Source organism: Rhineura floridana, chromosome 17 (assembly GCF_030035675.1).
Source record: "Rhineura floridana isolate rRhiFlo1 chromosome 17, rRhiFlo1.hap2, whole genome shotgun sequence".
NCBI lineage: Eukaryota > Metazoa > Chordata > Lepidosauria > Squamata > Rhineuridae > Rhineura > Rhineura floridana.
Window position 1 is genome coordinate 20,222,420 of NC_084496.1, and position 26,288 is coordinate 20,248,707.

The window sequence follows — 26,288 nt, forward strand, 5'->3', positions numbered from 1 at the left end:
TGAGTGTGTGAACCTGCCACACACATGTCCCATGAAACACACCTCCTTGAGAGGAGGGGGATCTTTTGTTAGGGATAAAACAAGCACTTTGCCCTGAAGTGTGCCTAAATGGTGCGTGTATACCAAAAAAGTGCAGGTCCAAACCAGACTAATGCAAAGCTTTTATTGAGAGAAAAGAAAAGAATAGTATTAGAAAATTACTGGGTGCATGGCAGCATTAATCATTAATATCCTAACCCATTCCTAACGTTAAACTAAAGAGATCAAAGGACCCTATTACTATAAGGAGTGACAGGTAGAAGAGATTATCTATCCTAGGCCCAGGAGTGGGCAGCTGAATACAGCTGAAGTGATGTGGAAGAGCTCTGGTCCCAAAACAGGAAGGATTCTGTTTGTCTCAAGGCTGGTGCCGAGACACAAAATCCCTTCCTGGTTCTCTCCCTGCAGTCCTGCGTTGAGAGCGTTGTTACACGTGTTGGAGCTCCGATTACCATTACCCCCCAACTCAAGCCTCTCTTTTTTAAAAGACACTTTTTCTCTCTTGCCCCCCTGCAAAGGAGGGGTCTGGGTATGAGGTGATTTTGTGTGTGTGTGTTTCTAGCTGACACTGAAAAACTAAAGCTACTTTTTGAACAATGGGATGATTCTGCTGTGCGTGAGGGAAGTCTGCCAAAGAGAAGATAACATTTATTCCAATTGCTCTTGGTTATTTTTGTTTCACACAGGATGGCCTTGTTACACCATACCTGAGGAACGCATAGCTAGCCATACAAGGGTGTGTGTGGGGTGGGAATTCTGCTTCAGGGCCTTGCACCTCCTGGGTTCCTCTTGAACCAAAAATGGGGTTAGCTGAGCAGTTGTAACACTCCCCCCGTTGAAAAACATCTGAATATACTTATACAGATGTCTTTTCACACCTCAGACTTCATGGTCTTGCCATTGGGCTCTCATGCTTCCTTCCATCTGGTGTAACTGTGCCATTAGGGACAGGATCCATCTTACCAGGGCCATTAAGACGACGACCAAAATTACTTGAACCATTAGAATCACCACAATGGGTTGTATTAAAAGGTTTAAACTTCCTTTGGCTCCTTCACTCCAGCCAAGCAGTGCGTTCCACCATTTGTGTGTATCTGTTTAATCTTGGCTGCTATATTGGTGATGGCATGGCGTTCATGTGTTATCTGGAGTGTGGCTTGCTGTCCCAATTGTTTCACTGCTTCTAATTGTCTCTGCAACATAGGGTGGGAAAGTAACTGTTGGAGATCAGCAAGGCCATAACCTAATGCAATGGGTCAAAGGTTTTGAAACAAATTTGGATTAGCTAATATTCTCTGAATGGTCCATACTGGCACCTTAAATGAAAAATCACATCCTACTATTTCCTCAATACCACAAAAGCATCTATTAATATATCTTAGCATAGGTTGTATGTAATACTTATCAATAACAACATAATCACAAAACGTTCTAAGGCACATGCACCCATGTCCAGAATATACAATAGTTGAACTTGATTCATTTCTTAGCATGAAAGAGCAATAAGAGACATTAATCATTCTGAGAGAAAAGCAATCTTGATGGGATTCCAAACTATCATCTTCACAAAAAAATCCTAAATTCTTATGATGTTTACAACCTTTAACATTAATTGTTACCCATCTTGTATGCTTAGCTATAGCCCACTGGTGAAATTCCTGGGCATAAAGGACTAAATCTTGATCTGCAGTGATTCCCAAAGGAATTGCAGGATAAACAGTAATGATTTCAGCCGCTTCTACCATTACAATAAACAATCTTAATGCAGTGTGTATTTTTGTTACATCCATAAGTCCATTGAACCGCTTCCAGTCTGTTATAGTTCTGGGATATTCTTGCCCTTTTGATGAAATCAGGACAAGAGCCAGTTTATTGGTGGGTCTTCTTTTCTTGGCACTTGTCATAAAAACCTGGAAGTGCAATGGTGATCCCTCCCCCCAAGTGACCATAGAAATCAATAAAATGTTGCAAACTTCTTCATGAATCATGTCGCTGCCTTGGGACATTTCACCAAATAGTGGGGTGCAGGAAATCTTGGTGTCCACAGAAGAATCATGGCAAAAATGAACTTGCTGCTTCTGGGGACCCTGGGTGCATCTAATTAATCGTGTCTCCTCACAAGCTGCACTCTGTACGACATGTAGCTGATGGAGGACATCTTTTTTTCCAGTTGTTGTCTCCTAGAAGCATTACTTAGCAACTCTGAAATTGACAGGCCATCTCCACTCCTGGGTCCTGATAACAGATACAGTAGGGCCCCGTTTTACGGCGTTCCGCTGATGCGGTGGCTTTTGTTTTCCATTTTAAAGGGTTTTTTCCCTTTTGCGACGTTTTGCACCGTTTTTGCGTCGTTTTTGCGTCATTTTTGCGCAACGCAGCCCATTAAAGTCAATGGGGTTCCGCTTTATGGCGTTTTCCGCTTTGCGGCGGGGGTATGGAACGGAACCCGCCGTATAAGCGGGGCCCTACTGTACAAGCATTGGTGGGGATGGGCTAGATGCCAGTATTTTCCAGAATGCCTGCCTTCCATTCTGCATGTGCTCCTAAGATTCCCCATATCATCAACAGGATAGTGGGCATGTTATTGTGCGTTAAGAAAATAAGATTATTCTTTTCCCTCCTCCTCCCATGAGTCAATCCATTAATTTGCCCAAGATATTCCTCAACCACCACAAATAGTCACTGACTCTTTAACCTTTTCGCTGTTTTTCTACGTATCTCAAACCTTCTGTCTACATCCTGTATGCCTCAATCTTAAAACTACCCCTTTCCAATGGGAGCTGGGGTTCCTTCAACACACCACTCTTTATTAAAGGTGATGTCACTATACTTTTACCTGCTAAAGGGAAGCTTAATACACTTCCATGACACCTCTGCACTCCCTTCTCCCATCCTTGCACTCTCTCCTTTAATCACTTGCTTAGAGAAACAGAGCAAAAAAAAATTTGTATTGACAAACTGGGAAAGAAAAAAACTTGTATATTGCATCATTTAGGCCATTTTACTTAAAGAAAAACAGAGAAGCAGGGTGAAACAGCAGTTCTTTACTGCATGTTGGTAGGCACAGACATTCTTTAATAACAGACAGAAGTGGCCATCCTTGAAGAATACCATATTACATCTTGGGCAATGAAGTCCTGAATTTGGAATGCATGCACACAACTAAAACTGGAGAAAGAAAGCATATCAGGTGGTTTGTCCTTCCACTCCTTGGTTACAAGAACTTGTACCTTCAGTGAGGCACAAAGAAAATATTTAGTATTGCAGGCATCTTTGTCGGTGTGTCTGTAAGTCTTAACCTCATGTCTTTGTCTGTCCACTATCTGAATGCACGTTCCCTGTTTCTTACCATGGGTCATCCAGTGTTTGTAACCATTGAGCTTTACTGGCTTACCCACATCTTCCCATTTCTTAGACTTGGATTTGCTTGCAGGATCCTTTGCTGCTTTTGTGTCCAAATATTTTTTGTGTAATGCATTTGAATCTGAGATTCCTTTCCCTAATTTTGTGCTTAATTCTAATACATGTGGGATCTTCCTCTTTTGGATTTCTCTTTCTGCAGATGCAAAACAAAGCACAGTTAGTAGCACCAGCATATAACATTCCAAATACAATTGTGCTTCCATTTGTACCATGTCAGGGAGTTTCACTGGTGTACACTCTGTTTGCAGAGCAATTGCTCTGGGTTCCCTGTTACTCAGCCTGTCAGGGACTGCATGCAATAACACATTTGCATCAGTGCCGGAATTTGCACACACAAGCGTTGACAATGAAAAAAGCAGCTCCCTGTTAGAATCAGGGCTTTGCAACTGGTCCATTCTCATGGAGATTGCATCAGAAACCAGCTGCTGTTTTGGAAGCCAAACTATTAATTTTCAAAGTAAATTCAAATTCCGAATAGACTCTTCCTGAAGCTAGAAGCGCTATACTTTGAGTCTTGTTTTGATCCAAAGGCTGTTTGCAAGCAACAGATTGTTCATTAGAAAAAGAATGTTCATTAGCAAGAGACTGTGGTGTAACAGACCCAAGAGAAACATTCAAATCAGTATTTCTTTCCATGGAAGTGGGCACATCTTGTGTGTTTTCAAGCAAATCTGAAGCATTTAAAGGAGGGCCTGCACGTTCAGAAGATATTTTGGAATGTTCCTCTTTAAGGACATTAATAGGACTTCGCTCAAAGAGTGGAGCCTTCCTGGTTTCAACTTTTTCCGCAATTTCAACTTCTTTGATTAAAGAAACCTTTTCCTTTTGTGCCCAAGAGGGTTTTACAGTGTGATCCATGATACCCGGTTTTAGGAGAGAATCGCCTCCCCACTGTATCTACAGAGTTTATTTATCATTTATTTATTAAATTTCTATACCGCCCGACTAGCATAGCTCTTGCACTAAAGACCCCTGGTTTTTGCAGACTGGATTCATCTGAAAAACCCAAACCTGTTTTTCTGGCCATTGTTCCCAGTTCCCAAGTGGTGGCCTCCACATTCATTCTGCCCCACAAAGCTGGCGCTAACATAGACACAGTTATGACTGGAGTAGCAGGAACTGGGCAACCCTAGGTTCGATCATGAACATCTTGTATGGCCTGCCTCTGCTGCTCTGAGCAAAGCTGGACAGTGGCAGTAGGAGCAGTGGGGGGGGAATCAGAAGCGGAGGTGGAAGGGGCCAAAGGAGCCTGTGCCATTACCCTCCTCTGTAAGGCTTCTGTCAAAACTTCAGTGGGCTGCTTGTGAAATTGATCCATATTTTCTCCCAAGTTTCTAAGCATGTACCAAAGCTGATAACGGAGGGGATCCCCAAAATCCATCTGTTCATTCCCCTGTTGGGTCTGAGTAGGGCCATTACTTTGATGGGAGGGGGGGAAAGTTGTTGTGATTGCTGCTGGAGTTATTGAACCCAGGTCTCCTTTCTCCCACTGTTGAAGCTAAATTATCCCGAATGGAACCAGGGGGCAAGAAAGGGTGGTAGTTTCCTCTTCCCTGGGGTCCCCAATTGGGTACAACAGATGAATGAGGCCCTTGATTGGTATATGCGACAGTTTGAACTGGTTCAAGCTGAACCTTCTGTGTAGTGGCTGCTTTTCGCCCCCCTTCAACCTCTTGAAGGAGCTCAGAGACTTGCAAAATAGCCACACTCAACTCCTGCCAAGTAACACCTTCAAGATCCACTCTCCCTATTGCTAACTTCGTTTGAGCATTTAACCCCATGTGTACTGCTTCCAGAAATTCTCTGTCATTTTACTCATACTGGCCATCTCCCCGAAGTCTGACATGGTCTGATAAACGTGCAAGGAATTTCTTCTGATTCACATAAACCTCAGGGCTTTCCCCTACACTTTGACTCTCCATCACATATGCCTTTAACACATTCGTCCCAGCCAACAGAGCCTTAATCACAATTCTCATCCAGTCATACACATTCCCTGCATTCACCATTCTGAACATTGTCTCAATGGAAGCTGCATCTTGCTCAATGGCACAATACCTGGCCACCTGCATTAGATCTTGAGCATCAGCAGTAGGATACATTTCATCTGCCCTAGTTAACCATGTCAAAACTGTGTCCTTATTCAAAGAACCGAAACTATCTGCCACTGCCTTTGCCTGGGGAGGGGACCATCATGCAATCCCTTGGACAATTTTATTACGAGCTGGCCCAATTCCAGTGGTTTCCACCACATTTTTCATGATAATGGGTGCAAGTACCTGTGACTCCTTCCATTCAGGATTTAAAGGAGCGGATGATACAGCATCTTCTGGGAGACTGGGAAGAGAGGGGGAATCTTCCCAAAACTGTCCCCCACCCAGAAGGTGGACCACCACTGCTACAACGCCTTGCTGAGTCTGTAATTTTTTCTCCAGTTCCTTAATTTGAGCCTGGCACTTACCATGGGTGACTGTCTCATTCTGCTGTTTCACATGAAGCTCCAAATGTTCTGCTGCTAGTTTAGCCCTTGTACATTCCTCCTTCTCTTTCATACCCTGACATGCCACCTCAGCCTGGGCTGATGTCTCATCTCGCTCCCTCTCCATTTGTCTTAAAGAAGAAGCCCACCTGATTTTTTCTGCTACCACATTCATTCGTTCATGGGCAAAATTGTCACAATCATTTCTCCACCCGTCATTCAAGTCCACACGTTCCTTTTTAAATGCCTCTATCAAGCTATTTCTCTCTCTGGCAAAAGCCTCTCGTTCCTTTTCCAATGTCTCATTTAAACTGGCTCGCTCTCTGGCAAAAGCCTCTTGTTCCTGATCACATGCCCCAGTCAAACTGACTCTCTGCCAAAAGCCTCTCTTTCTTGATCAAATGCCTGTCAAACTGATGCGCTCTCTTTCAAGTTTCTCATTCAAACTCTCACAATCATTTTCCCACTTTTCTTTCAGTTCCAAACACTCCTTTTTAAATACTTCCTCTGACTGGGCCAACTTACTCCTTGACTCCTGATTTTTCTTACGTTCTTCCTTTAACAGGTCTGACAAGTCTATACGTGTTTTATAAAGTCCCCAAGCAGCTGCAGCACCTTTCTTTGATTTTGAGGGCTTGTACTCTTTACAGTGTCTGTCATATGCCTCATTCATGGTTTGTATAGGGTCATCTGTTTTAAAACAATGATCACCTCACATGCACCTTCCCTTTTCAATCAACCATTTCTCTATTTTCGATAGGCGCTCTATCAGACTCATAAAGCATTTTGTTCCCTCCATGGCTGCCACTTTTGCCATAAGTTTAGAAATCTCTAACACCAAAAGCCAAATGCAAAGAGTAAAACAGTGCACACACAAACAACCAAACCTAGTCTCAAAATAAGTTCAGGGCTGAGCCACCTTCAAATGCCACATTCCCAAATCAAGTTACTCATGAGTAAAGCTGTTGCCACCAGCTTTTTCTCCCAGATTGACTCTCAAAAGGAAAAACAAGAGGGGGGGTATCCAAAGGGACAGGAACCAGTTAGGAGTCTCTGCCAGCCAGAGCACTGAACCTTCCCAGGGCAAATCCCGTTTCCACCTTTCCCAAGTGCCTAGCACCACCGGCTCAAGCTACTTGCAAGGCTTCGTTCCCCAGGATTTTTTTGGAAGGGGAGGGAGACACAAGTGTTATGAAGGGCTTTCAATATGGATGGGCCCCAGTTTAGGGAACCCCCTTAGTAGCGTCTGGCCACTAGTGGGTTAACCTTCTCTATCCAGTATCAACTTTGGCCAAACGCTGTGCCACCACGGCCACCACCGTTTCCCAAAGTTTTGTTGCCGGGGTCAGAAAGGGAGGGAGATAACAATGTGCTAAGGAATCTCTATACCTTAACCTCTAAATTTTACCACAGCATTTAAAGGACATTTCCCCACTTATTTTAAGCCAAGAGACAGCAAAACATAGTAACAAAGCAAAAGGAAATCACACACATTCCAGACACATTCAGAACTCGGCTACCTGTTTCCCTGGATTGCGGGACTGTTACTTTATTTCCTGCAACCCTTGCTGCCCGCCTTATTCTCCACCACTCTGACTTTCTAGATTGCGCTTTTGCAATGCAATTTGGAATACTTACATTTTTTATGCATTTCAACATTAAAACAATAAATGCAATTTATTTTCAGCAAGGGATGCTTTGCGGGAGAAAAGTTCAGATGTTTTGGATGTAATACAGTAGAGCAATAGCAGCAAGACAACAAATCAGAGTGACACTTTTAGATACTTTGTTGTGGCATAAAGTTTCATACTCAATAGTCACTTCATCAAGCTTATGAAGTCGTACAACCGTTAGTTGTGTATCCAATGTTAGTCATACTCTGAGTAGACCCTTGGAATTAATAGATAATTAGGTCTATTAATTTCAGTGGGTCTATTCTGAGTAAATCTGAGTTGAATACAACTGTTTGTCCAAAAAAGTGACATACCAGCACTTTTTTTTGTCACATATCCATTCATGCCTATGTTCAAGCTTTGACTAAACTACTTGCCAGGGCTGTGATGGGCTTTTGTTAGTGACAGGTTAGCTCAGATTAAGAGGTATAGAAATAAGGGATCTGAGCCAGTCACTTTGTAGCAGAGTGCTTGATCAGTTATCTTTTATCTATAATCAACTGGAGAAAACAAAGAACCCAGATTTAAAAATAAGGCTAGGGAAATGGAGGGTAGAACTCTCAGTCAGCAAAGAATTTAAAAAACTGAAACAGAAACAAACTGTCAAAACCTGTGGAATGAATCAAAGTTTAAAAGTGATGTGCAATGAAACCTTAGTTTCATCAGTGTCATTAGACAGTGGCTTGGATCCAGAGGTAACTTTTGGTGAATGGAAGGGACTATGATCTTGTGGAGGCTCCCGCTGACAGAAGTAAGGAAGATAGCCCTTTCTCCCTTGCCACATCTCATGCTGTTCTGAAGAATCCTCCAACATTCCTGATCAGATCTTCAGAGAGCTACAAGGGGGTGGGAGAATTGGCAAAATCACCCCACTCTCTCCACCCTGCCTCCCACCATGGGCAAAGATTCCTTCACAGAAACTTAGGACGCAAGCCAGTATATCTGTATTGATAAATGCATAGAATAGTGTGCTATCATAGCTGGCTTGTAGAAACTAATGCTTTGCTATCAATCCCAGTCATGATTTTGAAGACCTCTGCCCATGTCAGTTATTTTTGGGCTTTACAAAAGTTGGTCTCTTTTTTCTCTCTTTTTTTAAAGCTTTCCTTATCTAGTCATTTGGTGATAATTCTTACCCACCACAAACAGCTAGTCTAGTGGCTATTTACAACCTTGAGAAGGTGATATATTGGAGGCTTGCTGCGTTATAAAGCTGAGATGAAAAAATATGAGTATAGAGTGAATCCTAGGGTCGCCATGAGTCGTGGTCAACTTGGAGGCACATAACAACAAGAGTGAATCCTGGTTAAACTTTTGCTTTTTGAACTTTACGTTCCACATTTTATGCCAATAAGAGTCGCACTCAAAGTGATATGCAACAAAATTAAATAAACGTAATCACGGTAATAAAACAAGCAGAAATTAATTTAGAAATCAACTATCAATTCAAACTAAATTGAAAACGGCCACAGAAAGGTCAATAAAATTTCACCCAGTAAAAGGAAAACTCAGCTCCACTTGTTCTAAACAAGTACAAAATGGCTTCATAAAGTGGACATCACATCCGTTTTATAGCTACTGCATTGTTCAGAGTAAGATTCATACTATTGGGTACCCACTCAGTTTAAGGTTCTGGCATTAACCTTTAAAACTCTTAATTGCCTGGGACCTTGTTACATCAAGGACTGGCTTTGCCTGAGCCTCAAAGTTAAGATTAACCTTGAAGGTCCTGCTCCCTGTCCCATCTCCATTAGTAATACAGTCAGTAGGCACTAGAGACAGGTGACGCCACAGCTTTGGAACATCAACAAGCACCCTCTATTCCCATTTTTACACTGTCTGCTTGCACTTTTTTAAATTGAGGGAGGCATTTTTCATGTATTCTTTTACACTGTTTTAACAGTGCAATCCTATCCATGTCTACTTGAGTAAGCGCCATTTAGTTCAATAGGACTTACTCCTAGGATACTGTGCATATGATTGCAAGCTAATTTTCTACTGCTGTTCTAGTATTTTATTGATGGTTTTTATAATTATTCCTGCAAGAACCACTCACAATTCTTCTTGAAGCCTGAGAAACGCTTATTTTCATTTTTGGACAAATGTGGGGGCGAACCCTTTTGGTATCACAGTGGGACATTTATGGGAACAGTTAATAAATTGCACATATATTTTCAAAATTAAATTTTTAGTTATTTAAATGGAAACACGTTGGAGGAGCCTAATAACTTTTAGTTGTAAGCCGCTCTGAGTCCTATTGGAAAAAAGGGCGGGTAGAAATAAAGTTTATTATTATTATTATTAATAACTGTTGTCAGGGCATCACAGCAGGGAACCATAAGAGTGGCCAATAACTTTTTAAAAAAATGTAATGGCAAATGGGGGGAGTCTTTGGGGGTCATAAAAAAGCTTGGTTATAACTCATTGCTGAAATGTCAACAGAAGCATTTGAGTGTCTTTGCTGGCAAGATATTTCAGAATATGGTGCCACAGTAACAGTCTGTGTCTTGACAGTCCTCACCTCTGCTGAAGCTTAAGAAACATTGACATTTATTCCAGGTCTGTAGCTCTACCCGGTTCCTATGTTTTGAATAGCATTTGCCAGATGTTTAGATCTAGGGAGATTCCCTTGTGATGCTATTTGAGAACCCCTGATCTAGTGAGAGAGTGAAGTCAGATGTTGAGCATTGTAAAACAATATTAAGATTTACGAATACTTTAGAAAAAAAATATTCTATGGCAAAAGCATACCTTGTTATCAGCATATCAGAATGCTGAAATAGTGTTTCCTCCCAGTTTCTCATAGTTCTATTATGTTTATTTGCAGCAAGCACGCATCATTGTCAATAATGCACTGAAGCTCTTTTCTCAAGACAAGACTGGCATGGTTGACTTTGCTTTGGAATCTGGAGGTACATTTTCAGGGGATATTGCCTATCTTATACCACAGCAATAGTTTGAGCAAAAATATTTGAACAATAGTTGAAATAGCTTATATAGACATTTAGATTTTATATTGTTTGCAGATATTAATATTTTTAGAAGTTAGACTGGTGGCTATAGGAGCCTTTTCTGTGATGGCCCCCAAATGCTATAACTTTCTCCCTAAGTATATTTCCCTAGCTCCTAAAACAGAGGTGGGGAACCTTGGGCCTGGGCCCCAAATGTGGTACTCCAAACCTCTCTATCTGGCCCTTAAGACTCTCTTCAAGCCACAATTCCTCCACAGCCACACCTTTCACTGACCCTGCTCCATGCCCTCCTTGAGTGCCTGGCTGAAATGTGTCTGAGTTCTGTGGCTGTATGCTATAGTCAGCATGGATTTTTCACATTCCGCAATGTTAAATTGAAAATACCCTCCATGCCATTCTGATGCTTCCCATAAGCTCATTTCAAAACAAAAACTTACAAAACTTATAGTCCTGAACTCAGAAATGCTTGCTTAACAACTCTCTAAATTTTCATGGCGATACACAAAACAGAGAGAAAGTGTTTTGGATTTTTTTCTTTCAGAGTTCTCATAATCTGTTGAAATTAATTAAAAACCAGCTATGTTCACAGAGTACCCCTAATCCTATTACTGACCTTACCCCATACTTGGACCCTTCCCCTCCTCTTCCCCCATGGCCATTTTACCTATCCTAAGCATGATTGCACGGGAGCAAATCCCATTGAACTCAATAAGCATGCAAATTATCAAACCTCCCCTCCCATCACCTCCCTTATGCCCCTTCCTTCCCCCTTCCTTCATCCCTCTGCCCTCCGCTTCCAATCCCCTCCTTCACACTCCTTCTCCTCTCCCCTCCCCCTTCTCCTCCCCCATGGTCAGTTTCACCTATCCTAAACATGATTGCAGGGGAGTAAATCCCATTGAACTCAATAAGCACGCAAAAGAGATATAGTACTGCCCTACAAATTTGTCAAAATGCAAACACAAATTGGGTTGGTCTTTCACAGTCCAGTACACTTCCTGAGTAGCTTGGAAGAATTTAGTAACATGTGCCTCTGAGCATATGATGAGTGGTGGCAACACCTGCAATCAGCCCAAATAACAGAAACAAGACATGTGCTGTGCTGACCTTGTTTTATCAGGAGGAAGCAATAATATTAAAACAGTTGATATAGTTCAGATAGTCACTTTAAATATGTTTGATTTACTTTGCAATTTTAGTGAAGTTTCCTATAGTAAATCATTTTCTTTTGCTTCTGTTTCTGTGAATATGTGAAGTACAGCAACACTTTGCAACACTAAAAAAGAGCTCCAAAAACAATTGTGGAATAATGGCACTGACTATTCTGCAGAATAGTCTCCAGTGGACATCAGGAGTGTCTCAGTTTTCACAAGATAAAACCATGGGAGATTAAATATATTCTAGCAAAATTCTAGGTGTGCTCTATGTTTTTAATTGACCATGCTCACCTTTCCTTAAGTGGAGTAGTTTAAGCATAGCAGGCTGAAAACATGCATCTTGGGCAGGCCAAGTTTGTTTTTCCCAACATCTAGATTCATTGCTTAAGTAGCAACATATTGTAATCAGTCTGATTTTACATCAAACTGCAGTTTCAGATTCAACTGTTAATGGACCCAAAATAGAAATAGAGCATAACCTCCAGTTTGAAACATAAAAGGCTGTCTTCACCATCATATTACATTGACCAATAAAAAGGCTTTGAAATTAATAAAAATAAATTTGATACAGATTTCTAGGATGAATAATGAGAAAAATATAATTTTCTAGGTTAGATTTTCTGTAGAAAACAGTAGTAATATAGAAAAGAAGCAAAGTAAGAAGAACACCAACAAACATACAAAAATGTAATTCTCCATGGTTTTCACCACTCACAATATGTTTAGAGGCATGTTACCAAATTCTTCCAAGCTACTCAGGAAGTGGACTGTGAAAGACCAACCCAAATTGTGTTTGCATTTTGACAAATGTGTAGGGCAGTACAGTATCTCAGAGAGGTCAGGTCTACTGCTTCCCTGGTACATTCACTATAGCTGCCCAATTTCCCTTCCTTTTAACGTTTGATAGAAATATCTGTTGGCTATAGGTACATTCTTAAACTGCAAAGTTTTTTTGCTTATTACTGAATAATGCCTTTTGCTTGCCTGGATGGAGCATAAAGAGGTAGGGGTCTGTGTGTGTGTATAAACCATACTATACATAAATAAAATTTACATCCATTCTTCCATCTGCTTTTGCCTCTGGCCCGCCCGCTATTGACCTATGGCCTTAGAAGGTTACCCAGAAGGAAATGTGGTCCTCTGGCTGAAAAAGGTTCCCCACCCCTGACTTAAAAGATAGCAATGAAGGTGCCAGGCAAAGTATGCTCTGTTCTTATGGGCTTTTTGTGGTGTTTGGATCTTTTTTCTAGTCATAGCTTCTGTTTTTATCATACTGCTCATTTTGTATTATCTTTTGTACGTTTCAGTGCCAGTTTTGTTTGATTCTTAATGGATTTGTTCTATAAGCTTCCTTTAGGGCACTTGTCAAAAGGTTGGGATATAAATCCCCAAAATAAATAAATATGGACTAGTTTATCCCATAAAAGGCTTTAGCTCAGACACTAATGGAGTTTGTGTGTAAGAGGCTCAGACATGAGAGAAGTGGGGGGTGGGGGGTGGGGACAGCTTGGGAAATATAGACTGGGAGCTGTAGGAGATTAATTGCTAGTTGCATTAAGAAGAATCTACCTTTGACTGTGCAGTTATGAGAGTCTAGAAATGTGCTTTAAATCAATAACTAAGAAAGCCAAAGCTCTCCAACCTGGAATTGCAGTTCTGACCTTTTTTTAGCAAGGAACCCAGGTTAGTAGAAGTCATGAAGAGTGACATAGATGTTTTCCTCTAGCATCAAGGTGATGTGGAGAGTTCACTGCCAAGAGGGGAAGCGCGGGAGGAGGGAGCACGCGTTCCTGAAGCTGGCTCCTCATCGCTTGGCCACAGTTAAGACCAGCTTCAGCTGTACTACTCTAGACTGTTACAAGGGGGGGGGGGGCTTTTCCATGAAAGAGGAAACAGACTGCTGTCCAGCAGCTAGAGGTTGAGCTGTCTGTCTTGTCTGTACTCGTTTGTACTCCATCAAAACATAGCTGGCTGTCAAGGCTTGACAATGGCTGTGTTACACAGCAGACCTTTTTAGTATTTAAAAAGAAAAAAAGAGGTACAGACAGATTAAATGTGCACTGTTTTATTAACAAGCCTGATTTATTTCCTTGTTTCTTCAAGGTGGCAGCATTTTGAGTACGCGCTGTTCAGAGACATACGAAACCAAAACAGCATTAATTAGTCTCTTTGGAATTCCTTTGTGGTACTTCTCTCAATCTCCTCGAGTAGTGATCCAGGTAATTAAAATGCTAGTGATTTTACACTTGGAGAAATACTTGCCTGTTAAAGTCACAGGATGCCCAGGGCCTTTGTCAGGAGTGTTTTTCTGACTACACATAAGGTTATTTCTGGTTAGTGCACCAGTGGCTTGCCTTGCTCACTTCTTGTTGGCATCTGGCATCAACTTCTTTCAGTGCTCATGGAATAGGAATTAACCTTGGGCCTGTGTTGAATGATCTAACCTTTGTGTAGTTAAGTTTCCCATCCCCTTGTAGGTTTTCTTTCAAATAGTCTTTTAGAGTCTCTGGCAAAAATTCCATGATGGTGCACTTACATGTTGACTCCTCTGTAGGCTTCTCACTGAGATCTTTTGTAGCTAAATTTGTGCAACAACAATAATGATGTTCTGTGTCCATAAGAACAAGTTAAACTTGTTGTGCATTGTTTATTGTTAGGATCAGAGTACATAGATCCTTGGGGTCGGATGTTAGATTTGCGGCAGTCAAAGAAAGTTTGGTTCCTTGTATTTACTACTGCAATATGGCTGCAACCAAAAACTTCTGTATGGTAGAGGCCCCTTGTTGAATCTCTTTTCATAATTATTCCTCTTCATTTGCGAATGTGGTCATTTGTATGCTAACTTTCCATGTCAGTAGCAGCAACTCAGAAGAAAGTGCATTGTGTAGAAACATGGCCATCTAACAAATTCAAGTAGAATTTATCTAGGCCCTTAGGTTTTTTTTAACACCAACTAGCTTTCAAACTGTGCACCGGGGGGGGGGGGGACTGGGAGCCCTCTCCATCCAGGAGGAGCTGTGCATTTTCCATCCAGACAAGGTGATTCTTTGCCCTGAGCCCAGTTTTCTCCCCGAGGTCAATTTCCCTTTCCACAGGGGACAGGACATCTCTCTACCCAACTTCTGCCCCACCTCAGTCCATTTCAAGGAAAAGAAGTGGCACATACTTGATGTCAGGCAGGCACTTTGGATCTACCTGGACCATACAGAACCATTCAGTAGGTCCAAGGCTCTGTTCATGTCCTTTAAACAGGGCACTCAGGAGTTAAAGGTGCCCAGGTCCACCATCTGGGTGAAGGATTGCGTGCTTAATGCCTATCAGGCCAAAGGGAAAGTTCCCCCTCCAGGGATCACTGCGCACTCAGAGGAGCTGCCAGCATGGCAGCACTCCACAAGGATGCCCCACTGGAGGAAATCTGCAAAGCCACGACCGGGGCTCATCCTTCCACCTTCATCAAGCACTACAAGGTGGATAATTTCACTTCTGCTGAAGCGGCTTTTAGCAGAAGGTTTCTTCAGAGGATGATGTTCTAGGTTTGTTCCCAACCAAGGATTGGGGGGGGGGGTCAGTACTCAGGTACATCCCATTCCTGTTTGCTCCACTCCTCTGCTCACTGAGAACAGACAGTTGGACTTACCACTAACACTGGTTAGTGGAGAGCGGAGACAGCCCCACCCTATAGCAAAACCTAGGCTGTGGGGTGGGGAGGGCATCTCTCCAGAAACCCTCAGGTACCACTGGTTGCTCACCCTCTAGATAGAGTAGTAAGGGCCTCCTACGTCCCTTCCTGGCGGGGTCTACCGATTTGTTAATGTGGAGTGGCCCGCTGCTCAGTACTCGGTTTTTTACAGCTGTGTCACAAACTGGAGAACGGGAGGTTTCTTCCCCCTTCTGGCCGGCCACCAGCTTAACTTTTTTTTATAGTGCTGACTGCCTCCAGGAGGAGTTAACCCATTCCTGTCTGCTCCACTCTCCATTGGATTTCATGGTAAATCCAACTTTCCTTTCTGCAGTGTGCATGCGCAGGGGTATTGGGCATGCAACAGGGCTGGATAAAAGGTAGAACATGGCTCAGTGGCTGCTGAGATTTTTGCAAAGAATGCTGGAGTAGATAGAGTGATCCAGGAAGAAATTTCTTACAGTCTTCAGCAAGAAAGCACATTCAGGATGACTTAATACCGATTTGTCATGCTTCTTGCTTTGTAGCTTTAAAGTATGTGAATAGTCTGTGAATTCCGGTTTTAAAAAGCAAAAAAAAAAAAAAAAAAGGCAGATCATGACAAACTAAGGTCAGCCTGTACTTGTCTTAGGAGCCGCAGTAAGTTCATAGAGGATGATAGTGAAGCCCAACAGGCCCAGAACATGCCCCTCAAATACTCTGTGATAGGTAGGTTTCCCACAGCAGGCAAGATCGCATAGAAAGTGAAGGCTCAAAGTGTGAAAAGCACTGATATGCAGCAAAGTTATGGTAGGTTTCTTAAAGGATAATATTTAAGAAAATTTGTTCAAATTTATGATGACATTGCCACATAATTTTATTCTTTTGCTGCTATAACTTTGAATTGCTGAACCACATGATGACTTAAAAGATACATTGTAAAGTAAAAAGCCAAAATGCAGTAACAGGCTTTCTAGGAAAGCTGTTTAATTTCTCAGTACAACATGTGTTGTCCATATTACGCCATCAATATATATGAACCTCTGTTACTTTAAACCTTATTAACTGAACTGCTCTTTCAGTGTTTTTCTTTCTTCCCTTAAGCCTGACATGTATCCTGGAAACTGCTGGGCTTTCAAAGGATCACAGGGATATCTTGTTGTCAGGCTTTCCATGATGATCTACCCTACAGCTTTTACCCTGGAACACATACCAAAAACACTTTCACCAACAGGCAATATTACCAGTGCACCAAAAGATTTTTCAGTATATGTAAGTTTTATCTTTGGCAAAATAGATAAGTGTGGCTTCCCTCATATTGAGTTGCAATTGTGTTAAGGATATACAGTAAAATGGTGATTAAAGGACTCAGCATATTGATTTATTACATAGCACACCCCAAATAAACCTGCTCCAGAACTCTTCCCTTGGGAAATGTACAAGCATCTGTAAGAGCAAACTCTTTTCATTCCTAATGCTTTTGATACCATTGACCATGGTATTCTCCTGGACCGGCTCCATGGAATGGGAATTGGGGGCACCATGTTACAGTGGTTCCAGTCCTACTTACAGGGCCAAGTCCAGAAAGTAATGTTGGGAAAGTGCTTTTCACCTCACCTCCCCCCCTCAGCAGTTACACTGTGGAATGCCGCAGGCTACTATTTTATCCCTATTGCTATTTAATATCTATATGAAGCTGCTGGGAGCAGTCATTAGGGGTTTTGGGGCAAGGTGCCATCAGGATGTTGATGACACTTGACTTTATTTCTGCTTACATCTGGATCAGGAGAAGCCATGCAAGCCCTGCACTGGTGTCTGGATGCGGTAGTGGGATGAATGAGGGAAAATAAGCTGAACTTGAATCCTGGCAAGATGGAGGCACTGTGGATGAGTGGTTCCCATGTCTGAGAAATTGGTCAATTGCCTGCCCTGGGTACGCTGTACTCCCCCTTAAGGAGCAGGTACACAGTCTGGGGATACTCCTGGACCCAGTTTTGTCACTGGAGGCCCAGGTAGCCTCAGTGGCTCAAAGCACCTTTTATCAGCTGCGCTAGTTACAACAGCTATGAGTGTTCCTGGAGCAGGAACACTTGACCACAGTAGTTCAGGTATTGGTGACCTCAGGACTGGATTACTGCAATGCACTCTATGTGGTGCTTCCTGTGCACTTGACCTGGAAACTTCAGTTAGTGCAGAATGCTGCAGCATGTTTGCTGACCGGAGTGAAATCCTGTCAGCATACAACACCACTGCTCAGAGATCTACACTGGTTTCCAGTTTGTTAGCTGCCCAAGTTACATATAGGTATATAAAGCTCTTAACAGTTTGGGACCACTTTACAGGTGGGGACTGCCTTACCCCATATGTACCCACTCAACCACTTCAGTCTGTAGAACTGCCACTGTTTCAGGTGCCACATAATACTCGTTCTGCTCTTGTAAGAAATAGTTCTTTTAGTGTTTCTTTTTTTAAGAAACGTTTTTCAAGATGTTTTAATGTGTTTTAAAGTTTATTTTTATGATGTTTTAAAGTTTTTAGTGTTTTGTTTGCCACCTTGGGCTCCTGCTGGGAGGAAGGGTGGGATATAAATCAAATAAGAACTAACTAAATAAATAGTGTGGCAGCACTTGTACTTTGGAACTCCTTGCCTATTCACTGTATCCTTTTTTGGTGCCTGCTTAAAACATTTTGAGTTAAGCAAGCCTGTCCAGACACATATATATTGATGTGTTTAATGTCTACTGATGTTTTTAATCACTTTTTAGAATGTTTTTACATTTTAAACTGTTTTTATTGATATTTGTAATGTTTCTTATAAACCACTTGGAGGTTTTTCATAATCAAGCTGTATATAAATTTTGGTAAATATAAATAAAAAGAATTCATTTCTCAGTGTACCCAGATACAGAACACAAAACAGTTTTCAGTAAAACAACAAAATCAGATGCACTTCAAAGTTTATATATTTTGTGTAAAAATAGATGTGGAAAGTCAAGATATGACTGTCCATGAAAGCTATTCTTGTATGTAGACCACATTTCAACCCATTTCTAGAGTTTTGCATCTGAATTGTCCTGAGACATTGCTGTGATCTTTGTATAATCCAAGCAGTAAACTGATATTTGTCTTATCCTAAAAGTATTAAGGGGTGTTAATTGTTATCTTGTATGTCCTCCCTCTCTCCTTTCATTATGAATTTGTCTTTTTATAGCAGGTGTGGGGAACATGTGGATCTCCAGATTTTGCTGAACTACAACTCCCATCTTCCCTGGCCATTGGCCATGCTTGCTGGGGCTTATGAGAATTGTAGTTCAGCAACATCTGGAGGGCCAAAGGTTTCCCACACCTGTTTAAAGAGACTGGGAGAATTTGAAATTAAAACTGAATCTTATTATCTTCTCTAATGAGAATTCAGAATAATACTAAACATTTGCATTGGCAGGGTCTTGAAAATGAGTATCAGGAAGAGGGTGTGCTTCTTGGGCAATATATGTATGATCAAGATGGAGAGCCATTACAGATGTTCCAAGTAATGGTATGTCAACATTACTACAACATTACTTACCTACCTTCTTTCTTATACACTCAGGGGCGGTGGTGTTGACATATAATTGTGGCATGCAAATATAGTTAGGTTCAGATTTGTCCACTCCTGTAAAGCAATAGATTGGATCATGCACGCGACAAGTAAAATGAATGTCTTGTTTGCTCCAGCTTTGTAAATAAGCCCACAAAGAGTTATGCTAGCCATACTGCTCACCAAACTTGCAAGCCCACTACCTCTCTCGGTAATTGGTTCCATTGTCGTATGGCTCTAACAGTTAGGAAGTTTTTCCAGATTTTGACTGGACATCTGGAAAAACTTCCTAACTGTTAGAGCCATACGACAATGGAACCAATTACCTAGAGAGGGAGTGGGCTCTCCGACACTGGAGGCATTCAAGAGGAAGCTGGACAGCCATCTGTCGGGAATGCTTTGATTTGGATTCCTGCATTGAGCAGGGGGTTGGTATTGATGGCCTTATAAGCCCCTTCCAACTCTACTATTCTATGATTCTATGAAGTCATTCACAACAGTCTAGGCCCACCTTAGAGTGGAGTGAGGCTTTCCAAACTGGTGGAATTTCGCGTTTCAAATACCCCTCACTGCTAATTCTCCCCCACCTCCAGTGTTGCATAAATTGATTTGTTGGATTCTGTTGGCTCTGCCTTTTTGCATGGGCTTGATGGTGTTTTGACCACTTTTGAGTGGAATAGTGCATGAAAACATGAATGCAAAGGAATGCATAGAAGTTATAGATAATGAGATTGTAGTCCTGCTTCTTTTAAGCTATGCAACTTTTCAGCCCAGGGTAAGCGGGTGGTAACGCAGCCGAAGCTCTGCTCACGGCCAGAGTTCGATTCCAACGGAAGGAGGAAGTCGAATCTCTGCTAAAAGGGGTCGAGGTCCACTCAGCCTTCCATCCATCCATGGTCGGTAAAATGAGTACCTGGCCTATGCTGGGGGGTAAAGAAAGGCCAGGGAAGGAACTGGCAATCCCACCCCATATATACAGTCTGCCTAGTAAACGTCGCAAGACGCCACCCTAAGAGTCGGAAACGCACTGTAAGTGCGGGGACACCTTTACCTTTTTTTTATATTTCAGTGGGAAATGCAGATTCCTATTGGAATTGGTGTGTTATATATGTGGTTAATTTGGGCTGAACTATGTTCATAGTTTTCATTGTATATAACAATAGAATTTGTGCTACAAGTAAATTACTTTTTAAATGAAACATTTACTAATTTCTAACTTCCTCCTGGTCTTCTAATTTTTTTTTAGGAGACCAGTGAAAAACCATTCCAGATAGTGGAGCTGCGAATTTTTTCTAACTGGGGCCATACAGAGTATACATGCCTCTATCGGTTTAGAGTGCATGGAAGACCTGCTGAATGAACACTATGTACACTTTCCTACTTCCTGCTGTACATTTTTCTGTTTATATGTATATAAAGGAAAGCCTGGAACACTGGAATTCTTAAAAGATATATGATGGGCTGCAGGTTCCACGTTCCTTCTCAGCCGCCAACAGAATTGTATACCAAACCAAATGGTTGTTTGCTCAGATACTCAGCTTGTAACTGCCAGATAGCTTTATATTTTTAACATGTCCATTTTGAGAAAAATACTGCATGCCAATCACTCTCATTTGCAAAACCCAGTTAGCAAACTGGTAAATACCTATTTTATTACTTCATAGTATAAAGCTTTTAAAAAACTTCTTTTTTTGGCAGCTAGGAATCTGTTTTCATTGTTGGGGCTCACCTCCCCCATTTGTATATGATGAAAAAATGACCATGGATGCAATCTAGCATTCTCTTCAGTTAGACGGTTTCCAGTCACTTTAATGGGGTTTGCATAAGGTTCTAGCACAAGCCCTCTTCAAGTGCTGAAGACTGTGTGGCACCAGTGGTTGGTGCATTGCCTCTTTAGACACATTTTGGCCACAACCTCTCTGACTTTATGCCACTTCAAATACTTCATAAATTCTTAGCAGTACTTTACACCAGTGCTGTGATTTGAGATGGTTTTGTTTTCACATGGATTTGTCTAAATCTCCTAGACTTAGAACATCTTGCTAAGATGACATAATTTGGTAAGAACATATTGTGCTTTAATGTTACATACAGCAGGAAGGTATGGTAACCAGACCGGAAAAACAAAACACAAAAGCAAGCGTTTTATATTGAAATGGCTTAAAATTGTGGGTTTTTCAAATTTAAATGTTCCTCTTGAGCAAGTTTAAGAATAGCAGTTGAATGAATTAGTATGTTTCCTTGTATGTTAAATGCAGATTTGGCCAGGTGTTGCAGCATAAGGTCAAAAAGTCTGTATGCTGAACAGAGGAGGAAGAGGTCTCATCTGGAAGAAATGGCTTGGGGAGGATTGAATTAGAAGGGCTCACTAGAGTAGATGCTATGTGATGGGAGATAATGAAAAAGTAGAAGTGGAACTAGACTTAAAAGGATGGTGGCAGAAATGCTAAATCTCACATGAGGCGACTTGCAAACAAGGTTCTTCCCTGGGACTTATTCACACTTTGTTTTGTGCAGTTTACCATCCCAAGGCCTCATTGGGTACGCTGGGGTTGCTGCTAATCTCTGGAAAGCCAGAGGAAACTTCACAAGATTGAATGTGTGGAAAAAACCTCAGGGGCATGATTTCGACATCACTTTGCAAAAAACAACTGTTTGTTTAAACACACAATACCTTGTTTGTGAACCAGGACTGCAGCTGAATATGGAACTCGTCACACACCTACAACTTAGCATTCTTTAAAATTTAATTTGGAAATATCATTACAAACTTCCCTTAGGAAAATAATTCCCTAAAGCAGTGGTGTGTGGAAATTTTATGTTTATGTTCTGCTTTTTTGGAGAATCAACTTACAATATTTGGTCTTTGGGAAAGACAAGACAGTGCTTATTTTGGGAAAGACAAGATAGTTAATCTATGTTGCACAAAGAGTCCTCAAATATTTATAAAGTTTTTATTTCCAAAAGACCATTTGTTCGTCGAAGTTCAGCTAGAAATAGAACCAATGGCCTATTGAGAAGAGCTTGCTAAAAAAACTGTACAGCTGTTTCGTAAACTGTAGGTTGAATATATAAATCAGAATTATCCTGTATAAATCCAAATGGGGGAAGTTAACAGGGTGGGGAATATTTTGCGTAACACTAACTTATTTTTTAAAGAAGCAAGATAGGACTTTGTGCAATGTATTTTTGTAAATGCTTTTTCAAAATATTTGTCTGATATCCTCTGCTGCCTCCAAACAGACAAGAAGCTATTGAAAATGTTTTAAGAGTTTTAACTTTTTGAAAATGCATGTAATATTTGAAACTAAGTAATAAAAGTTTCTTTTTTTCCTTTTGGTATTTATGCTGAATGTCTTTTATAATATATTGGTACTTTGTCAGCTGCCTTTCATGGGTTTTAAAATCCTGTCATTATGGTTATGTACAAAGTAACTTGTTTCAGCAAAATCTAGAGTATGAGTGCTGTATAGCACATATCAGGGTTACGGATGTTAATAGAAAAGCAGTATCCTACACAGCTCAAGCTGCTGCGTAAATGGTTTCCTAAAGGATTCAACAAACTTGTGAAGAATGGATCTTTCAATGGCTATTTGCCCTCATAAAGAGGACCCCTATCTACAGGGGCCTCTCCCTCTGAGGATCAACTCTTGGGTATAGACAGGAAGGCCATTGCCCTCATGGCTTGTGGGTGAGCTTTCCAGAGGTATGTGGTAGACAGCAGCTGCAGGACTCAGAATGCTGAACTAGATGGTCTTTGGTCCAGTTCGAGAAGCTACCAGCTTCTTTGCTGCCTCTATATCCATGTCACCACCAAACACTCTGCCTTCTGGGTTACATGAACATTCTTCCCCCAAATTATGCAGAAAGTGTTATTATTGATGTTATGCTTTTGTTCATGTAGAGCTATGTGTGTTTTGTGTAAAGGAAACAAATGACCATTCAATAATTAGGAGTTATATAAAAGTGAAAACACTTTTACTTCTAAGATTACTACAGTTTACTACTAAATACATGTATAGATCTTGCCTTTCCTCCAAGTAGCTCAAGACAACAAGCATGGTTAATCTATACACTCTCTCTCTCATGGTTGAATAGGGATGTGAACCCAGATCTTCCTGGCCTTATTTCAACACTACCACTGGCACTTTGCTTTTGGAATGGAGGAACCTATCTTGTGACTGGTAACCCAAATGCTGTGCTCAGAAAAGTGGAGTCCTGTGGCCTGTATTAAATTTGCTCAGTCCTGCCTCTGCTAGGCATGGGCTAGGGGACAAAGTGTTAGTGTTCTGTGCTTCACTAGAAGAAATCCTTCTGTTGTCCCATCACAATAAATCCAAGACTTGGCCAGATGTTTTATTAATAAATTTATTTTAATTAACACACGTGTCCTGATGTAAGCAATAACAGTACTCATCTTTTTGTTACGAAGGCAAGAACTTCCACGAAAACCACGTTCCGATACCCGTTCCAGGCTATAATACGCTTTTATGTAAACAGCCAAGAACGGCGACTTCCCAATGAGCCAGACCTACCAAATTCACCAACCACACATGTTGCTGCCTCTCCTTGTGTTGGGAAATGGGAGATAACACAGGATGACCCAGGAACCTCTGGGGTGATCAGCAATACCCTTTCTTGCTGTTTGTAGGTCCACTAAGCAGCACTATTGGTGCTGCTACCAGGTTGCGAATGGCTGGTGAATTGGGGAGAAAGAGAGATTGGAGGGGCAAGTCGGCTGGCTTTTACTCATGGCTTTTCTGCTGTAGGTAATGAGAGAAGACACTACTTGCTGCCACTGAGCCACCTCCACAGTATAAATATAACATACCTGGGCTGCTGCCGTTTTGGTCTGAAAAAAGAAGGGATCATCCTGTCTCTGCAGAGACCAGCAGATCTTATAGTGCCCCTAGTGGGAAGAAGAGTAAACTGCAGCTATTCTCTAGCACCAAAAGCTTTCTGTAGTTGCATTCAATACTAGTATAGCTTACTACAAAAACCTTGCTAGGAAAGAAAAACAACAATACACTATATTGTTTTCACACACATACCTCATTAATCATTACTAGAGCTGCCAACTCAGTAATAATATTTATTGGAGCAATTTGTTTTGCAGTTAAATTTGCATACTATCAACATTTCATTCAGGATGTTTTGTGTAGATGACTGTATAATTTATAAACAAACACTACTGCTTGTTGGAATGAAAGGTCATCTTTAATATATATTACAGTAACATAAGAGAATCAAAGTATTCACAAAAATACAGAAGTGTGCCCTTAACTTTCAGAAGTACCAATTTAAATTCGACATCAAATGACATTTGTCTCTATTGTTAAATTAACTGAAGTTATATTTGACTATATACCATTGAAAACAATTGGAGCGCATAGCACAAACCTTTGCTTGTGTGTACGCAAGTGAAAGTGGTTGCTATGAAAGCTTGTGGCCCAGAGCATTGACTCATACAGTTATGCATGACTGGTGCATTTGATTGACTTGGCTGATTCAAATGTTGTATTATTGCATGGAACGTGGCTTATGTGGAAGTTTTGTGTCTTATTGCATGCATCTCATGTAGTCATGTGGGACTGGTGAATTTGGTGGGTCTGGCTGATTGGGAAGTCACCATTCCGGGCTGTTTTACATAAAAGCGTATTATAGCCTGGAACGGGTATCGGAACGTGGTTTTCGTGGAAGTTTTGTGTCTTATTGCATGCATCCCCTGGAGTCATGTGGGAGTGGTGAATTTGGGAGGTCTGGCTCATTGGGAAGTTGCTGTTCCAGGCTGTTTTACGTAAAAGCATATTATAGCCTGGAACAGGTATCGGAACGTGGTTTTTGTGGAAGTTTTGTGTCTTATTGCATGCATCCCATGGAGTCATGTGGGACTGGTGAATTTGGGAGGTCTGGCTCGCTGGGAAGTTGCTGTTCCGGGCTGTTTTATGTAAAAGCATATTATAGCCTGGAACGGGTATTGGAACATGGTTTTCAGTTTTGTGTCTTATTGCATGCATCCAATGTAGTCATGTGGGAGTGGTGAATTTGGGAGGATTGGCTCGCTGGGAAGTTGCCGTTCTGGGCTGTTTTACATAAAAGCGTATTATAGCCCGGAACAGGTATTGGAACGTGGTTTTCGTGGAAGTTGTGTGTCTTACTGCATGCATCCCATGTAGTCATGTGGGAATGGTGAATGTTGGAGGTCTGGCTCGCTGGGAAGTTGCCGTTCCGGGCTGTTTCATTCAGTTCCGGAGGGCATTTTGGTTGTTAAAGGGTTAATCAAAAATGCTATCGGAATGGTTTTTGTTCCTAAATGTTGTTCTCAAGTGTCTCTAACACATCCCAGTGTTTTTGGCATCAATTTCTTTTATAAAGGGCCCGTTCCGGCCTATTCCGTTCTGGCTTTTACAACGTCCCACCCTTTTCCATGTGCTTATTCATTTTTTTTTTTAAATGCCCAAGGAAATCTTGGGAAGATTGCACTGCTTGCCCCGTAAGCAGAAAGCGTTTAGCTCCGTGCTAATATAAGTGGATCTTTCTTGTGACAGTACTCGCCGGTACCAAGTACCAGCACCTCTTCTTTTGCTGCCCATGCAAGCCCTTGTGTGATGGCACCCACAGTATTTTCATCAAAATATGAGTACTGGTACCTCTTTCTTTTTTTACCAAAAAGTTTTTGAAGATTTGAAAGGAACCAGTATTTATATTCGTTTTCTACTTCATCATTTCTCTCTTTTTTTTTTTAGAAGCTACCTATCTCCTTATTAGATCCCATATGATCAACTACAGAAAAAGTCATTTCACAGAGCACAAAAATTTTGGACACTACACAAAATGCGCCCAGCTGCACATTGGAATATTATTATTATAGTTATTTATTACATTTGTATACCCCCCACTGAGGGAGTCTGCGTTTAGTTGGCAGCTTAAAGAACTAGTCACCCAGATAATTGTTTTTAATTGTTGTAAACCGCCCAGAGAGCTTCGGCTATGGGGCGGTATACAAATGTAATTATTATTAATAATAATAATAAATTAATAGGTGCCCTCACCTTCTCTTCGTGTTTGCTCCGACAGCCCTACTATGCTTCTACAATCCCAAGACTGAAGCCAATGGGCATGACTCCTAAGTAAACTTGCTCAGCAGAGTCAGGCGGCAAGTCTCTCCACTGGCCCAGGAGCAAGGCCTGCGGCACCCGGCCAACAACAGAGGCGCGTCCCTTCTCTTCCCCGCCCTACCGGAGCCAATGCAAACGTCGTCATGAAGACGCCGAAAGGGCGACTCCTCCGTCCTGCCTTTTAAAACGCCT

At 41.5% G+C, this 26,288-nt stretch overlaps 1 protein-coding gene and 1 long non-coding RNA gene across 20 annotated transcripts in view; one reads left to right on the forward strand and one right to left on the reverse strand.

Annotated features, from left to right (window-relative positions):
• SUN1 (Sad1 and UNC84 domain containing 1) overlaps positions 1-22,311 on the forward strand; it is an 87,977-nt gene extending 65,666 nt beyond the window's left edge. For 15 of the 17 annotated variants that reach the window (XM_061600461.1, XM_061600453.1, XM_061600456.1 and 12 more), the window contains 5 exons: positions 10,442-10,526; positions 13,847-13,962; positions 16,506-16,673; positions 18,844-18,936; positions 20,225-22,311. In XM_061600461.1, coding sequence (XP_061456445.1) covers positions 10,442-10,526; positions 13,847-13,962; positions 16,506-16,673; positions 18,844-18,936; positions 20,225-20,338 — 576 coding nt within the window. In that variant the 3' untranslated portion in view covers positions 20,339-22,311. Of the gene's footprint in view, positions 1-10,441; positions 10,527-13,846; positions 13,963-14,995; positions 15,614-15,667; positions 15,732-16,505; positions 16,674-18,843; positions 18,937-20,224 lie in introns of those variants that run through there. The other 2 variants (XR_009759446.1, XM_061600457.1) reach the window with 2 other exon arrangements.
• LOC133372133 (uncharacterized) lies at positions 179-26,273 on the reverse strand. Of its 3 annotated transcripts, XR_009759449.1 has the most exons (5): positions 26,031-26,273; positions 23,810-23,887; positions 18,971-19,053; positions 10,366-10,520; positions 179-3,595 (listed from the first exon to the last, which is right to left on the reverse strand). It is a non-coding gene; the product is annotated as an uncharacterized LOC133372133 (long non-coding RNA). The 3 variants fall into 3 exon arrangements; XR_009759447.1 differs by lacking the exon at positions 10,366-10,520; XR_009759448.1 differs by lacking the exon at positions 10,366-10,520 and having other exon boundaries at positions 18,967-19,053.
• Between the last annotated feature and the right edge of the window lie 15 nt (positions 26,274-26,288).